The following is an 18,417-nucleotide window of genomic DNA, read 5'->3' as shown; positions in this document are numbered from 1 at the left end:
TACTCAATTTTTGCTTTTCCAATTATCCGAAATTCATTGTTTCGATTTTCCAATTTTTTAATTTTTAATTTTTCAAAACTTCGATTTCCAAAATTCCCAATTTTTGATTTTTCAATTTTAAAATTATACGATTTTTCAGTTTTGTAATTTTCCAAATTTTTAATTTCTCAGTTTTTTCAAAATTTTTCGATTTCTTAGTTGTCCATTTGTTAGTGAATGAGTTTTTCAATTTTTGATTTGTCAACTATCAGATTTCCAATGCATGGATTTTTTAATTTTTCGGTTTTGGAATCCTTCGATTTTTCATTTTCTTTCCAATTAAAATAATTTGCAATTTTTCACTTTTACAACTTAATAAATTTTTGAGTTTACAATTATCCGATTTTTCAATTTCTTGAATTTTAATTGTTCAAAATTTCAATTTCAACTTTTCGATTTAATTGTTTTGACAATTTGACAATTTTTCGTTTTTGAAGGTATTCGATTTTTCGATGATACTTTTTTGATTTTCAATTTTACATTTTAACAGTTTTTGGATGTCTCAGTCTTTCGGTTTTTAACTAATCGATTTCTCAGTTTTCTCTGTCATAATTCATTTTTAAAATGTTTCGTTCTTTCAATTATTCAATTCTTGATTTTTCAATTACCCGAACTTCATTGTTTAAATTTTTCAGTTTTTTTAATTTTATTTTTCAAAATTTCGATTTTCAATTTTATATTTTTGCAATTTTTCAGCTTTACAGTTTAATAATTTTTTGATTTTACAATTATCCAATTTTCCAATTTTGTAATTGTACAAATTTTGAATTTTTTGATTTGTAATTGTTCAAAATTTAAGTTTTAATTTTTCACGTTTTTATTCTTTTAGTTTATTTTACTATTTTTCGTTTTTGAATGTATCCGAAGTTCACTGTTTGAATGTTTTATTTTTAATATTTAAAAATTTGGATTTCCAAAATTCCAAGTTTTTGATTTTTCAGTTTCATAATTTTGCAATTTTTTGATTTTACAGTTGCCTGATTTTTCCATTTTTCAATTTTAAAATTATACGATTCTTCAGTTTTATATTTTTAGAATTTTTCGATCTCTTAATTGTCCAGTTTGCAGTGAATCACCTTTTTAATTTTTGATTTATCAATCATCAGATTTCCAATGTATGGATTTTTCAATTTTTCGGTTTTGGAATCTTCAGGTTTATCTTTTTTTTTTACTTTAATAATTTTGTAATTTTTCACTTTTCCACTTTATAAATTTTCGAGTTTAGAATTATCCAATTTTTCAATTTTGTAATTTTACAATTTTTCAATTTCTTGATTTTTACTTGCTCAAAATTTCACTATTTTCAAGTTTTTGTTTTTTGGTTTAATTGTTTTACCATTTTTCGTTTTTGAAGGTATCCGATTTGTCAATTTTTGATTTTTCAATTACCTGAATTTCACTGCTTCGATTTTCTAATTATTGTATGTTTTTTATTTCAAAATTTCGATTTCCAAAATTCCAAATTTTTGATTTTCAATTTCATAATTTTGCAATTTTTCTGTTTTACAGTTGTCTGACTTTTCATTTTTTCAACTTTAATATACGATTTTTATTTTGTAATTTTGCAATTTTTTTGATTTTTGAGTTTTATATTTTTATAATGAATTTTGTAATGAATAAGTTTTTTTTATTTTTGATTTACAATTTATGGATTTTGCAATTTTTCGATTTTTCTTTTTTTTCAATTGAATAATTTTGACATTTTTGACTTTTTTACAGCTCAATAAATTTTCGAGTTCACAAATTTACAATTTTTCAATTGCTTGATTTTTTAAGGGTTCAAAATTTCGATTTCAACTTTTCAGTTTAATTATTTTATAATTTTTCGTTTTCAAAGGTATCTGGTTTTTTATATTATAGATTTATAGATTTTTCAATTTTTCGGTTTTGGTATCCTTCGATTTTTCATTTTTTTCCTGTTTAATAATTTTGCAATTTTCACTTTTACAGCTTAATAAATTTTCGAATTTACAATTAATTATCCAATTTTTCAATTTCTTGGTTATTAATTGTTCAAAATTTTAATTTCACATTAATTAATTATTTTGCAATTTTTCGATATGATACTTTTTTGATTTTCAGTTTTAAATTTTTACAGTTTTTGGATCTCACAATTATTCGGTTTTCATTTTTAATTAATCAATTTTTCAATTTTCAATTTTATAATTCTTCATTTCTAAAACTGTTCGTCTTTTTAATCATTCAATTCTCGATTTTTCAATTACCAGAATTTAATTGTTTCGATTTTCCAACTTTTTTATTTTTAATTTTTCAAAATTTCGATTTTACAATGAATCAATTTAAATTTTCAATTTTTGATTTTTCATTTGTCAGGTATTTATTTCAATTATAGAATTTTGTCGATCTTAAAATTTTTAGATTATAGAGTTCCCAAATTTCCCGATTTTTCAATTTTCAAGTAGAAAAAAATTATAGGGTGTCAAGGCTCAGAGTATACAAAAACAAATTACAAAAAATCCAAGATAGCTGTGTGAAATTTATTATTAACCTACCGAGATTTCAACGTATTTGGGTCTAATATTTTAAATGGTAACGAAGGTGACATCAAGGCTAATTAATGTTGGTCGGTTTTAAATTTGACTATGTTTATTAGACTGTTTTATATATTTACTTATTTTAATCTTACATTGTATGTTTAATGTGTGTTAGAATCGTAATTTGTATTAGGGTTACTTTTCTGTACACTATTTTAGTTGTGCAAATAAACTTATTCTAATTTCTAGTATTGTCTATATTTATTTCAATGTTTACTTCAAGGACGAGGGAAGTTCTGTCAAAAGAACCCTTGCCCAATTTTTAAATCAATTTTTCTTCTCACTGACGTAATAACCATGATTACTTTTGTTCCAGTTCCACGGAAATACCTACCTGCGATAATCCGCTACCACAAACTAGCTAAGGCACTACTCGGATTAATCCTCCTCCTCGGCCTCGCGCTATGTTTTCTCGCTCTCTGGCTCCTCCTCTGGGCCCCCAACATAAGACAACGCGACAACCCCCACTGGAGCGGCATTCCCGTAAGTAACCCACCCCCAGCCACCAATTTCTAACCCAAAACCTTCACAGGTACTCCTCTCCGGATTAGTGGGCCTAATCTTACTTTGCTGTTTTCGAAAAGAGCACCCCGGCACCAACCGAAACTACTTCGTATACGCCATCAAGGTACCCCCCTCTCCGTCCCAAACCCGACTTAAGTCATTGCTTGCAGGTCCTCAGCGTCACTCTCAGCGCGCTCGGCGCCGCCGCCTCGTTCACCGCTTTTGCTTTCGCAGTCATCCACTTGGTGTCGCTGTACTCCATGACCTGTGTCACTTCCACCACGGTCGACAAGACCTGCATCTGTCAAATGGGCGCAGGCAACGACACCGTCACGTCCACACAAAGTTACCACTATATCGATCTTAGTTGCGTCGAAGTCGACAGTATTCTGACAATTCTGATCATTTTTTCATGTGCTACGAATCTCATCGCCGGAGTTTTGGAAGTTTGGTATGTTTACTTACACTGGGCCAGTAGGTATAAGTACACTTATTCCAAAGTCAGAACGGAGGACAACCAACCGACGGTTCTCACCAACCTCAGATAACGAAAGTACCTGCTTTTTGTCATTTGTCCCAAAGATTTTAGTGTAATTGTTTTCTACATTAGATGTGTGTAATGTATGGTTGCTAAGGACTCGTAAAAAGAGACTTTGTTTATGTAAAAAATTTAAATAAATCATAAGAGTTTTCACAGTGTATATCCTTACAAGTACAATTAAACGATCACAATGGTTAAAAATGGCATAGAAGGGGTCAGCCGTTGTGGCAAGACTAACAGAAAGGAATGGCTAAGACTAACTTTTGTACATAGTATTGCAAAAGAATACGCTACTAAGTTGCATTGTTTTCATTTTTTACATTTTTTTTTTTGTAGTTTTATGACAGCACACTTGTGCATAAACAATTTAGTCCACTTTTTGTTCTACTAATACATGTGGCACACGTGACATGTTGTTGCTACATTGCCAGATAAAATTATGCTTAGCAACGAATAGCTGACGCAATGTGTTAGAACCAAAATCAATAGGTGGCGCTAGTACCATGATAATAAAATAAAAAATATACAACAAACACTGATCTCCGCTTATTAAAATTTCGTATAAGGCAATCCAAGGTCACAGCTGATCTTTTCTATATCACAGACGATCGTTCTTGCTTTTTTCAAAGTGACCTCCACATTTTTAAAAAACATTCCGTTTAAAAAAAATATACATCAATCAGCGCCAAACCGTACTCATAAAAGCGTATATAATACGTGGAAGGGATACTACTACATCACGTGCAGTTTAAGTAAAAAGTAAGTAAATTGCACTAACGGATAAATGCACTATTTCCTGTTGGTAACACTGCTCGCCACCTACATTGTAGGTGCCAATTAAGTCTAGATGACGTAAATAAGACTTAAGTATAGTTACGACTTAACTAATTCGCCATCAAATTGACGTGCATTGCGGGTTGCTTCAGACTTTCTCTAAATCTAGCCCTGAGCATGGCGCCTAGCCATTTCGCTCTGGTGTGAGGATCGCCCCAAATTATCACATTCCCGAAATAGGGGCAACTTTTGGTGCGTTGTGGGTGTATTTTGGTCTCTATGAAGGTGATCGTCCATCGTGATTGGGGGTTGCGTTTCGACTCGTTGCCCAAGTACCACAGTATGTCTTCCACGTTGTAACTGAAGAGTTTTTCGTCGCACTGAAATTGAGGCACTTTAGGGAGTGGGGGCTTAAGTCGGGTTACTTACTGTTCGGTCTTTGTAGCAGTTGAGTTTGGCTTGCGAAAATTCGAATGTGTAAAGTTTGAAACCTCTGGAACGGTTGTCGGAGAATTTCAGGTCGGCTGATAACGGGGTGTTTTTGTCGACGACGAAGTCGGAATATTTTGTGTACGGGAGGAGGACTAAGTGGTTGTCTTTGCGGTCGGGTTCGTCCCAGTAGCTCCATCTGAGGACTATGTCGAGAACCTAGACCACAAATAAAATCAAAAAAACGGTCGAAGCTTATTTCGATAAAATTTTCCACTAAATCCCGCTTATTTTAAAAATCTTAACTTTTTTGAGATTTTTGTTTTCTGATAACATCGATAAAGAATTGAATTTTTCAATATTCCGATTTTATAACTTTTTGTTTTACAATTACAATTTTAGGTTTCTTCCATTTTGCGATTTTCCAACTTTTGGATTTTACAGTTTTTACATTTTATAATTTTTCGATCTGCAATTTTTCGGTTTTCAATTTTTGAATCTTCAACTTTTAGATTTACAAATTTTTCGTTTCTTCAATTTTTGATTTTTTTCTTGTTTTCGTTTTAAATATTATGTATTAATTTAAAAAAAATCACTTCTTCAATTTTACCATTTTAGAATTTTTGAATTTTTATTTCTTCAAATTTTTAATTTTCGGTTTTTTATTTTCTTTATTTTTAATTTTTCCGATTTTTCAATGTTTCAATTTCATAATTTTTTGTTTTTTCAATTTTAATACATATTTTAAATTTTTCGTTTCATTTTTGCATTTGCAATTTCACAATTTTAAATTTTTTTGGTTTCTTCAATTTCACGAGTTCTCTGAGTTTTAATTTTTAAATTTTTCAATTTTCCATCTTCAGAATTTTTCAGTTTTCGGCTTTTCCAACTTCTGGATGTTTCAATTTTTAGATTTGCAATTTTTCTATTTGTAGTTTCACGAGTTTCCAATTTTGAATTTTTCGGTTTTTATTTTCTTTATTTTTACAATTGTTTCAACTCTTCGAGCTTTAATTTTTAAATTTTTCAGTCTTTCGGTTTTCCGACTTTCAGGGATGTTTCAGTTTTTAGATTTTCAAATTTTTGTTTTGCAATTTTTCAAACTTTCGAAATATCAATTTTGGGCTTTTTCAATATTTTGAGACTTCAATTTTTGATGTTTCGATTTCTCAATTTTTCAATTTTTTTGATATTTTAATTTTTCAGTTTTAAAATTTTTTATTCACGGATTTCGAGTGTTCGAATTTTCAATTTTCCTATTTTTCAATGTTTAGCTTTCCAATTTCCCCATTTTTCAATTTGCCAATTTTCCTCATTTCAATTTTGGAATTTTCGAATTTCTAGATTTTTTAGATTTTCGGTTATTCGATTTTCTTTTTTCAATTTTTGGAATTTCAAATTTTTAATATCGGAGGATTTTGATTTTTCAATTTTTTGACTTTTTAGATTTCTTTCCAAGTTTTCGATTTCTCAAGATCTCAACATTTCAATTTTTTGTTTTGCAATTTTTCGGTTTTCAATATTTCGATTTCTCAGTTCTTCTTTCAGTTTCGGGATTTTTCAATTTTTCTGTTTTAATTTTCAATTTTAAAATTTTTGATTTCCCGATTTCTAGATTTATCGAGTTTTCTTTTTCGAATTTTCAATTTTTCGATTTTTGATGTCTGGATTTCCAAATTTTCAATACATATTTCAATATTTTCATTTTTCAATTTTTAAATTAGATTAATGGATTTTTTTAATTTTTAAATTTTCCAATTTTTCCTCATTTCAATTTTGGAATTTTCGAAGTTCTCGATTTTTCAGATTTTCGATTCTTCGATTTCCCGATTTTTGAATTTTTCACTTTTCTTCAATTTTTAGATTTTACTATTTTCGGATTTGAAATTTCTCAAGTTTTCAATTTTTAATTTTTCAATTCAGTGATTTTGATTTCTTTAAATTTTCGATTTGTAATTTTTCGTTTCGGTTTTTTATTTTATTTTTTTTATTTACAATTTTGCAATGTTCCGATTTTAATACTTTTTTTGTATTTCCATTTTATTTTTTTTTTTATTTTTCGTTTCTTCAAATTTACGATTTGCAACTATTTTCATTTTAAAATTTTTCACTTTCTCGGTTTTCCAACTTTTTGATGTTTCGATTTTTAGATTTTGCAATTTTTTGATTTGCAATTTCAGGAATTTTCAATTTTTAATTTTTTAGTTTTAATTTGCAATTTTTGTTTTCTCAATTCTTTCAGTTTTGGGATTTTTCAATCTTTCGAAATGTCAATTTTGGGTTTTTTCAATATTTCGGGTCTTCAATATTCGATGTTTCGATCTCTCGATTTTTCAATCATTTTGATATTTGAATTTTTCAATTTTAAATTTTTTTATTTCCGGATTTCTAGATTTATAGAGTAAGTTGTCGACCTTTTCGAATTTTCAATTTTCCGATTTTTACATTTTAGATTTATCAATTTTTAGATTTTTTGATGTTTCGATTTCCAAATTTTCAATATGTCAAGATTTTAATTTTCGATTTTTTTTTAATTACAAATTTTTCGGTGTTTAGCTTTCCAATTTGTAAATTTTTCAATTTGCTAATTTTTCCTCATTTCAATTTTGGAATTTGCGAATTTCTCGATATTTCTAATTTTCGATTCTTCAATTTTTCGATTTTTAATTGTACTTTCGATTTCTCGATTTTCAATTTTTCGGTATTTTGATTTTTCATTTTTTTGACTTTAAGATTTATGTTTCTCGATTTTTTAAAATTTGCAACTTTTCGATTTTTAGATTTTTTTATACAAGTTTTCGATTTCAATACCTCAACATTTCAATTTTTTGAACTTTTCAATTTCTTTTTTTTTCATATCTTCAGTTTTTTGGTTTGCAATATTTCAGTTTTCAGTTTTCCAACTTCTCAGTTCTTTCAGTTCTGGGATTTTTCAATCTTTCGAAATGTCAATTTTGGGCTTTTTCAATATTTCGAGTCTTCAATTTTTCGACTTTTCGATTTTTAAATCTTAGAGGTATCGTATCAATTTTCGATTTCTCGAGTTCTCGATTGTTTACCTTGTCTAATTTTCAATTTTCCGATTTCCTAATTTTGCATTTCGATATTTTAATTTTTTAATTTTTAAATTAGATTTTTCGTTTTTTAAAGTTATCGATTTTTTTAATTTCAAATGTTTCCGATTTACCAATTTTTCAATTTCCATATTTTTCGTCATTTCGGTTTTGTCATTTCTAATTTCTCGTTTTTTTAAAATTTTTTATTTAATTTCCCGATTTTTCACATTTTGTATTTTCGATTTTCAAGATTTCGATTTTTTAATTTTTGATTTTTGGTTTTCTCAATTTTTTGATTTTTTAATATTTCGATTTCTGGATTTTCAATTTTTTGGTTCTTCGATATTTCTATTTTTAAATTTTTGGAATTTTAAATTTTTAATATTTGAGTAATTTGATTTTTCAATTTTTCGATTTCTTGGCATCTAGGTTTTTCGAATATTAACATTTTTCGACTTTCCGATTTTTATATTTCTTTTCAAGTTTTCGATTTCTTAATATCTCAACAATTCAATTTAGATTTTGCAATTTTCCGATTTTTCAATTTTTCGATTCATTAATTTTTTCGTTTTTTAAGTTTCTCGATTTTTAGTTTTTCAGTCTCAATTTTTTGTTTCTTCAGTCCTTCGATTTGTAAATTTTTGAATTTCCACTTTTTTCCAATTTTTTAGTTTTCCGATTATGTATTAAATTTTTCGAATTTTCAACTTTTCGAAACAAAAAAATGGAAAAACTGCAAAACTATAAAATGAACACTTTGAAAATCTAAAAAATGGAAATCAAGAACTTGAAAATTGATGGAACGAAAAATTGAAAAATCGAAAGATTAAAAATCGAGAAACTCAAAAATCGAGAAAGTGCAAAATCGGAAAATCGGATAATTGAGAAATCCAAAAAATGCAAAATTGAAAAATTTTAAAATTGGAAAATGAAGGAATTGAAAAATCAAAGACTGAAAAGTTCAATAAACGCAAAAATGAAGAAACGAAAAATTGTGAAATAAAATCGAGAAAATCAAAATTAAAATATCGGTAAATTAAAAAATAAAAACCAAAAATTGAGACACTGAAAAATCGAAAGAATTGGAAAAGCGAAAAATTATGAAGCTGAAATATTGAAAAAAGAAAAATTAAACAATTACAGAAAATAAAAAAACTAAAAATTGCGATATCAAAAAATTGATCGAAAGTTAAAAAATCCAAATTTTTACAAATATAAGGTTTGATTTTGTGATTTTTTTTTATGATAATCCTTATAAGTTAAAATAAAGATATGTATGTATGTATGACATAGACAGACGTAAACGGGAGACCACTTTTTTCGTAGAGTAGGGGTCATGAAACGTCCAGAAAAATAATTTACTAAGTGACTAACTATACTTCATTACATTACGAACCTTCTCTGAGAAATGTACAGGTCGTTGCAACTTCTCATTCAAAACCACCTCCTCTAGAATCAACTCGTGCACAGGCATGTTTATCTTCGGACTTAACTCCACACAAACGTCATACGCAGTCTTGTTAGGTCCAACCTGCACACGTCACAACGTTAAGTCAAGCATGCGCAACCGCTATGCGCACTTACCGCAATATTGACCGGCTGTCCCTCCTTATTGTGCAAATAAATCCACACCCGAAAATCACCAGCGCCTTTGGAATTAATACCAGATTGTGGCCCTTGACTGTGCTTTTCCAACACCTGCAGCATAATTTTCTCCTTTTCGATTTCCGTGGGGTCTTCGGGGAAGATATCGCGGTACATTTCCAGGAGCTGTTTCACGACGATCACGTTTTGTAGATGCTTGCTGTTGGAAACCGAGTTGTCTTTCTCCTGTGGGTAAACGTGAAAGTTAATAGGGATAGTGTGACTTCGTGGACTCTACCTCTTGGTGCATCAAGCTTGGCCCCCACACTGCGGCCAAGTTTTCAGCAGTCATTAGATTTTTGTTGCTTTGTGACGCGATGAAGTGGAGGTGACTGAATAATTTTTTCGCCGTTTTGTACGATATCGGGGGGAGCTGGTCTAGGGAGGCTTTGTACATTCTAATTCGCTCTTCTTTGTTCTTGACCACTATAGACAACATAATAATTGATAAAAGCCCCGTTTGATTTCAATCTCAACAAATTACTCACTCGATACTTGATGCAAATACTGGCGCTGGGTACTACTCAACACCGGCTCTGGCAAATCCCTGAAGAACCTCTTCAGCGCTGTGGCAACATCGTGTTCGGTGGACTTATCAACGGTCAACTGCACAGCCCAGGCGTCTTTACGAAACTTGGTCAAAATTTCAGCCACCGACGTGTTAGTCCCCGGACGCCTATAAATCCCCTCGGACATACTACCTACAAGCAAACACTCAAAACTCATCCCTAACCTCACCCACACTATACCCCACCATGAGTATAAATAAAGTTGATGCACTTCTCCACCAAAACCGGGATTTCGTTCTTAGTCAGCTGCTGCTGATCCAAGTAGGCCCCGTTATTGTGAGCCGCCAACTTGACAATGTGGCACCAGACCTGCAAAAATTGTCTGTCAAACTCGGAACCAATAGGAATAGTCAGTTAAGCTTTGGAAAAATACCTTTAAAGCCACGCAAGCTTGAAATATAGATAGATAGTTGGTTAAACGCAGTTTCTGGAGAAAAAATTTAACCTTACCTTGGTTTCTCTGGATGTCCACATGCGCAAGTATAGGGTGACATTAGGTGTGTCGACGACGATGTTGGGACCCTTATCGTTGGTACGCGGGTTGTTATCGCTCTCTTGGTAGACTTGGAGAAGCATGCAACGAACTTGTCGGAGGTCTAGGTTCTTGGTGGATTGATTGTCGATTGCGTAGTATAGGGTTCGACCGGCTAACATCAACCAGGCGCCGACCCATCGACCACTGACTCCTACAGATTTGGTACATGCAGATTTGGTACATACATATTTATGTTAATATACACGGCTGAGTTTTTTCACGTCAACTGTGCCACCTCATTTTTTAATTTCCTCCAATCACAAATTAGGCAATTTGGCATAAAATGAAACTATTTTATCGTCAAAATTCGTCAAAAGTGGTTAATTCGATTATAAAATTTTAACATTATTATTAACTTCTGAATTGTGATATCACAAAGAGATAAAGAGTGCCAGAGAAAACAACTCAAAAAAAGAGAAACGGAAACAAAAAAAAAAGATCGCATAACTGAAAAATCCAAAATTTAAAATTTAAAAATCCAAAAACCGAGAAAACAAAACTCCAAATTTTAAAAATTGAAAAACTAAACAATCGGAAAATTGAAGAATCAAAAACCTCAAAAATTGAAAAAGCCAAAATTGAGAAATAACAAAACTAAAAAATTGAAAATTTAAAAATTTAAAAAATTGAGGTATCAAAGACCTGAAAAATCGAGAAATGGAAAAATCCAATATTTCAAAAATTGAAATATTAAAATATCGGAAAATTGAAAAATTGAGAAATCGAGAAACTGAAGCTGGAAACTTAAAAATCGAAAAATGTAAAAAATCGAAAAACTTAAAAATCAAATTGAAAAATGAGAAAACTGAAGAATCAAAAATCCAAAAATCGATAAGTTGAAACAGAAACATGGAAGTGAAAAATCGAAAAATCGACGAATGGAAACAAAAAAAATATCGAAAAATTGAAAAATCCAAAATCTAAATTTGAAAAATCCAAAAACATAAAAAACGAAACTGCGAATTTTAAAAAATTGAAAAATCTGAAAAATCGAGAACTTGAAAAATTTCAAAACTGAAATGACGAAAAATTGGGAAATTAAAAAATTGAAAAAGCGAAAAATCGAGAAATAAAAATATCTAAAGTAGAGAAGACCAAAAATGGAAAGACAGAGAAACCGAAACATCATAAAACAAAAAATTGATAATCTAAAATTTCCAAAAATGGAAATATTAAAATCTCAGAAAATTGAAAAATGGAAGAAAAATTGAAGAATTACAAAAGTGAAAAACCCCAAAACTGAAACATTGAAAAATTGAGAAATCGAGAAATTGAAGCTGGAAATTCTTAAAAATCAAAAAATGTAAAAAATAGAAAATCGAGAAATCTAAAAATCGAAAAGTCGAAACATGTAAAAAATCGTAAAACTCAAAAATTAAATTTCAAAATTCGAAAAATTGAAAAATAGAAATCTGGAAATGGAAACAAAAAAAAAAGAGCGCAAAATTCAAAAATCCATAATCTGAAATTTAAAATTCCAAATTTTAAAAAATTGAAAACTAAACAATCGGAAAATTGAAAAGAATCAAAAATCTCAAAAACTGAAAAGCCAAAAATCGAGAAATGAAAATAGGCCAAAATGGAAAAGTTGAAAATGGAAAATTTAAATCACAAAACTAAAAAATTAAAAAATTTCAAAAATTGAGGTATCAAATAACTGAGAAATCGAGAAATGGAAAAATCTAATATTTCAAAAATTGAAATATTAAAATATCGGAAAATTGAGATATCGAGAAACTGAAGCTGGAAATTCTTAAAAATTGAAAAATGTAAAAAATTGAAAAACTCAAAAATCAAATTGAAAATGAGAAAATTGAAGAATCAAAAATCGAAAAATTGAAACATAGAAACATGGACGTGAAAAATTGAAAAATCGACGAATGGAAACAAAAAAAAGAGATCGACAAAGTTGAAAAACCCAAAATCTAAATTTGAAAAATCCAAAAACATAGAAAACAAAACTCCAAATTTTAAAAAATTGAAAAGTCGGACAACTGAAGTGTCAAAAATCTGAAAGAAAAATCGACAACTTGAAAAATTTCTAAACTGAAATGACGAAAAATTGGGAAATTAAAAAATTAAAAAAGCGAAAAATTGAGGAACAAAAATAGGCCAAAATTGAAAAGTTAAAATTGGAAAATTTAAAATCGAAAAATTGAAAAATTAAAAAATCCAAAACAGAGAAGTCCAAAAATGGAAAGACAGAGAAACCGAAACATCACAAAACAAAAAACTGATAATTTAAAAATTCCAAAAATTGAAATATTAAAATATCAGAAAACTGAAAAATGGAAGAAAAATCGAAGACCTGCAAAAATGAAAAACCCCAAAACTGAAAAATTGAGAAATCGAGAAATTGAAGTTGGAAATTCTTAAAAATCGAAAAATGTAACATTTATAAAGTTGAAATATTGAAAAATTTAAAAATCCAGAAATTGAAGTTCCCAAAATTGAAATGTCAAAAAATCGAGAAATCGAAAAGTCGAAAAATTTTAAAAATTGAAAACTAGAAATATGGAAGTGAAAAGTTGAAAAATCGACACATGGGAAAAAAAAGATGGAAAAATTAAAAAATCCAAAATCTAAAGTTTAAAATCCAAGAACTGAGGAAACGAACTTGAAATTTTAAAAAATTGAAAAATTCCAGAATTGAAATGACGAAAATTTGGGAAATTAAAAAATTAAAAAAGCGAAAAATTGAAAAATCAAATATCACAAAACTAAAAAATTGAAATATTAAAATATCGAAAAATTGATAAATGGAAGAAAAACTGAAGAATTAAAAAACTGAAACATTGAAAAATTGAAAAATCGAAAAATTGAAGTAGGAAATTTTTAAAAATCGAAAAATGTGACATTTACAAAGTCGAAAAATGTGACATTTACAAAGTCGAAAAATGGAAAATTTTTAAAATCCAGACATTGAAGTTTCCAAAATTGAAATCGAAAACTTGAAAGATCGAGAAATCTAAAAATTGAAAAACTTAAAAATATAAAAATTCGAAAAATTGAAAAATAGAAATATGGATGTGAAAAATCGAAAAATTGGGACATGGAAACAAAAGAAATGATCGAAAAATTGAAAATTCAAAATCTAAAATTTAAAAATCCAAAAACCGGGGAACCGAAACTTCAAATTTTAAAAAATCGAAAAATTCCAAAAAAAATTGAGAAATAAAAATAGGCCAAAATCGAAAAGTTAAAATTGAAAAATAAAAAAAAAGTTTAGAGAAATCGAACATCACGAAAGTAAAAAATTGAAAATTTAAGAATTCCAAAAATTGAAGTATCAAAGAAGTGAAAAATCGAGAAATGGAAAAATCTAATATTTTAAAAACTGAAATATTAAAAATTGAGAAATCATGAAATTGAAGCTTGAAAAATGTAAAATTTAGAAAGTCGAAAAATTGAAGCGCAGATTGAAAAGTTCCTAAAATCGAAATGTTGAAAAATTGAGCAACTGAAACTTGAAAAATAGAGAAATCTAAAAATCTAAAAAATTGAAAATGGAGAAACCGAAACACCAAAAAATTGAAAAGCTTAAAATTTAATAATCGAAAAATCGAAAATCAAAAATTTGAAAAATTGAGAAAAAAAAATTCAAAAACTGAAATGACGAAAAATTGGGATATTGAATTGAAAAATTGAGAACTCGAAATAAGACAAAATGGAAAAATCGAAAAGTTGAAAATTGAGAATTTAAAAAAAAAAACGAAAATCTAAAAAAAAGTCGAAAAATCGGGAGATCGAGAATTGGAACATCAAAAATTTGAAAAGCCAAAAAATCCAAAAATTGAAAAATAGAAATATCAAAGAACTGAAAAATCGAAAAGTCTGGAAATTGATAAACGTAAAATCAAAAAATTGAATTGAAATAATCCAAAACCACAAAATTGGAGAATTGGTGAAAAATGGAAACATTGAAAAGTTGCAAAATCGAGAAATGGGAAAATCAAAAAAATCGATTAATCCAGAAATTGAGAAATCGAAAAATTTAAAGTTTAGAAACGTCGAAAATTGAAAAATTGAAAATCGAAAAACCAAAAAATTGAAAATTCGTTATTCATAAATTACAAGCTCAGGACTTTTTAACATTTAATTAACGTTTAGCATTCGATTTTGCAATTATAAAATATTATAAAATTTTTATTTTTCCCAAAAATGTGGATGCCTAATGTAAAAATTTAACACGGATTCATAAACCTCAACTGGGACAGAACTGTCATTAACTGTTCTGTTATAAATTCACCACCTAGTTGATATCTAGTCGTGGTGGTTGTAAAATTAACCGAAATTCAAATTATTATTTAAACGGGGTTGTGGCGCGTTGAATTTGAAATTTAAATTTCGCCCTAAGAAAAAAAAAACATGCCACGAAATCATACTTGAAAAATAAGAATTATAAAAGCATTCAATAATAACGTAGGCAACCAACCAGGTTAGAGACCGTTGAGGGAAGTATATACATAGCCTTCTTAAAACTACTCTTGAGACTTGTTTTCTGCTGTTAATGAAACGATATTTTTAAAAAGGTAGTTTTAAAATTGACGTTCGAAGTGCCTCCTCTGCATAGACAGACACATAAACATATTTATAATTGAAATACATACAGAGATATGGAGAACTCAAAATAAAACGATGCACTATATTTGTTATTTAAATTTTGTTGTGTCTCCAGGTGACTCCGACGTCAACATTGAAATTACTGTTTTTTCAGTCCACTGCACTAATTTATTTTTTATTAATGATGCTTTTCGAAAAACAAGTATTCTGACGCGACTTTTGACTAATAGTGCGCTTCAAAATCTAAAAACTATTACAATTATAAATTCTCGGTGCTAAGTAAATACCAACGACTTATATTTTTATAAAATAATAAAACCTATATATTTGAAGTTCTCGAACGCTACGCATTCCAAAACGTTCCCGACAAATTTCGTTCGATTCATATTTCAATGATTCAGATGTACACCTACAGCACACCCAGTTATGAATTGCCATTTTACGTTAATTAGACCGATAAAATGCTTTTCTCACTTTCTTAGGACCACATTTGCTACTGCAACTCTCTGTATTACTCACATATTTCTTACTTTGTCTGTTAGAAACGTGCAATTTAACGAGCAGTAGCAATATACTAACTACTTTTTTGTTCGTATCTCGGACAACAGAAATACCAAACGTTCTACTATACATGCTGACAATTATATAAACAAAAAAAAGAGGCGGCTCAGGTGACACCCACCGCCACATCGGCGAATTTTCCGCCTCGTTACCTTCTCTGAGGTACGCCCACCCCATCCTGGTATACTCCGTGCTGATTTTCGCCGGAAATTTCTTGGTCAGGCTTTCCGCGATGCATCGCATCCACACTCGCCGCTCCGCGATATCACGTGTACCATAAACATGACCGCCTCTGCTCTTTCCTGTCGTGTTGAGTTCGAAGCAGTGAAGGTCGTCATTGTCGTATCTGAAAGTATTTGATTAGTGGCACTTTTTTCTATGCGAATCAGTCAACTGTGCAGATAATAATTGCCTGGGAAGTGGAATGGTGTGTTTCGTTTCCTGGATGCTGTTGGGATGAATAATGCACGCCCGAAATAGAAAAAGTCATGGTGTGTGAATGGACGCTTTCGTCACAGGTGTGGGGCTTTCACTTTCGCGGATACGGGGGATGTGGGCGTCGCGATTGGGGACAGATTGATTTTTAATTAAGTAAGGGTTCTTATCGGAATAAGCCGAGTTTCAGTGTGCATTTTTCAAACAAAGTTTCACATTTTGTGTACTTGAATGAAAACAATAGTAAATGCATCTATCTGAAGTGGCTACTTAATGAAAATTGCATTTTATGGCTTTGTAACAATAGAAACGTCATTAAAATTAATCTGTGAATGAAGTTTGAACAAGCGAACTGCGTTGTTGGATTAAAACTGAACAGAATAGCAAATCACAACTTTTATTACACATTTATATTCGAAATTAGAATTAGATCTGGCGAGTTTATTATTGTCCAGTGTGTAAAAATTAAGTGTGAATATTTTTCTTTTAGTTGCTCATTTTAGTAAAAAGATCCACTCGACGAAAAGTTATCTGTTTTTCGCTTTCAGAAAACACTTGTCCTACTATTGTCGGTGGCTGACATCACTGATTAAAACCAACAAAGAACGGATCAATCGAAGCCGAGTTTTCTGTAAATGTTGGTCGATTTTTTTATGATTCGATGTGTCGTATGTTTTTGTTATTACAGATATTTTTACTTTACAATTCCATGTACATTTTTACGGTGCCATGTGTTTTTACACTAAATATTGTAATTTGTTTTTGTGAATTTATTTTTTTTATATTATAACCCCTTAAGTTAAAATAAAGTAGGTAAGAAACTTGCTAATAAAAATTTTGTGAAGATGTCAAATTTTTGAAAGAGATAAACAGATAAATTTTGATGGGCGATTTATTATGCTCATGATGACCTTAAAATGTTTTCAAAATTTCAGACCATTTTGTTTTCTAGTTTTTAACTTAAATTGCAAAATACTGTTACATAAATATTTTGATTTTTTTTCCAAAAATCTAGATTTCGAGGGTGTAATAAAATTTTGAAATAACGTCATTAAATTATTGGTGGAAATGAATGACGAAATTTTGGTTAGTATTTAATCTAGATGGTATAATCTAAATGACCAACCAAAAGTGTGAAGTAAACAGTTCCAGTAGTTGTATAATAAAATCACAGGATAGACGACAGAAAGAAAGATGCACAGGACAGACAGACAGAGAGAGAGACCGAGAGACATAAGTGTAAGACGCAAGGACACAAAGGCACAAGGACAAAAAGGTACACGAACTAAAGTACACAAGGACACAAGGACAAGTACTAAAGGGCAAAAGACAGGACCGGAAAACAAGAGAGGCAGTAAGACTGAGGGATGAGGCGGACAAATGGACAGAAGGTCAAAAGGACAAAAATTCAGAGGGACAAAAACCCAGAAGGACAAAGCACACAAGGACAAAAGAACACAAGAACAAAAGGACAACAACAAAAAGACCCAAGAACACAAGTACAAAAGGCAAAAACACTGGACAGGAAGTCTGAGGGGGAAAGGGACAGGAAGACTGAGAGACAGAAGGACAGGGAGATAAAGAACAAAAGGACGCAAGGACAAAAGGACACAAGAACAGAGGAACAAAAGGACAGAGAGACAAAATGGTAGGGGGAGAAAATGGCAGACGGACAAAATGGGAGACGGACAAAATCGCAGACGGACAAAAGGGCAGAGGGACAAAAGGACAGGGGGACAAAAGGATCGGGACAGAAGGACGCACGAACAAAACGACACGGACAGAAAGGAAGAAAGACAGAGGGATAGAACGAAGAGGGAAAGAAAGACAGCAACAGAAAGACAGAGGGACGGACGGACAGACAGACAGACAGACAGAAGAATAGAAATAGAGAAAACAGAAAGACGGAAAAACTGAAAAACAGAAAACAGAAAGACATAAGAATAGAAAAACAGAAAGACAGAAAATAGAAAGACAAAACAGATAGACAAAAGAACAGAAAGACAATAATAGTACAGTAGAGAGGCAAAAGGACAGATGGGCAGAAGGAAACAAAGACAGGAGTAGAAAGATAGGAAGAGATAGATAGAAGGACAAAAAGAGAGAGGATAGAGAGACAGAAAGAGGACAGAAGGGCAAAGGACATAAGCGCTAAAGAACAGAAGGGCAAAGGGCACAAGGACGAAAAGACAAAAGAACACAAGGACAAAAG

General features: G+C 30.2%; 2 protein-coding genes across 4 annotated transcripts in view; one reads left to right on the top strand and one right to left on the bottom strand.

Annotated features, from left to right (window-relative positions):
* Positions 1–3,789, top strand: part of LOC135139557 (sarcospan) — a 43,260-nt gene extending 39,471 nt beyond the window's left edge. For both annotated transcript variants that reach the window (XM_064069848.1, XM_064069847.1), the window contains 3 exons: positions 2,911–3,077; positions 3,127–3,222; positions 3,269–3,789. In XM_064069848.1, coding sequence (XP_063925918.1) covers positions 2,911–3,077; positions 3,127–3,222; positions 3,269–3,646 — 641 coding nt within the window. In that variant the 3' untranslated portion in view covers positions 3,647–3,789. The remainder of the gene's footprint in view (positions 1–2,910; positions 3,078–3,126; positions 3,223–3,268) is intronic.
* The window catches only part of LOC135139556 (arf-GAP with Rho-GAP domain, ANK repeat and PH domain-containing protein 1), a 41,677-nt gene continuing 27,010 nt past the window's right edge, over positions 3,751–18,417 (bottom strand). For both annotated transcript variants that reach the window (XM_064069845.1, XM_064069846.1), the window contains 9 exons: positions 15,923–16,116; positions 10,562–10,797; positions 10,297–10,420; positions 10,031–10,243; positions 9,781–9,968; positions 9,483–9,728; positions 9,295–9,429; positions 4,843–5,061; positions 3,751–4,793 (listed from right to left, as the gene is read on the bottom strand). In XM_064069845.1, the coding sequence (XP_063925915.1) occupies positions 4,524–4,793; positions 4,843–5,061; positions 9,295–9,429; positions 9,483–9,728; positions 9,781–9,968; positions 10,031–10,243; positions 10,297–10,420; positions 10,562–10,797; positions 15,923–16,116 (1,825 nt within the window). In that variant the 3' untranslated portion in view covers positions 3,751–4,523. The remainder of the gene's footprint in view (positions 4,794–4,842; positions 5,062–9,294; positions 9,430–9,482; positions 9,729–9,780; positions 9,969–10,030; positions 10,244–10,296; positions 10,421–10,561; positions 10,798–15,922; positions 16,117–18,417) is intronic.

This window comes from Zophobas morio, unplaced genomic scaffold, assembly GCF_036711695.1.
Source record: "Zophobas morio isolate AGI-343-1 ecotype UQ-CSIRO unplaced genomic scaffold, CSIRO_AGI_Zmor_V1 ptg000031l, whole genome shotgun sequence".
Taxonomy (NCBI): domain Eukaryota; kingdom Metazoa; phylum Arthropoda; class Insecta; order Coleoptera; family Tenebrionidae; genus Zophobas; species Zophobas morio.
Note: the sequence above shows the minus strand (reverse complement) of the source record. Positions and strands in the feature narration are given on the sequence as shown.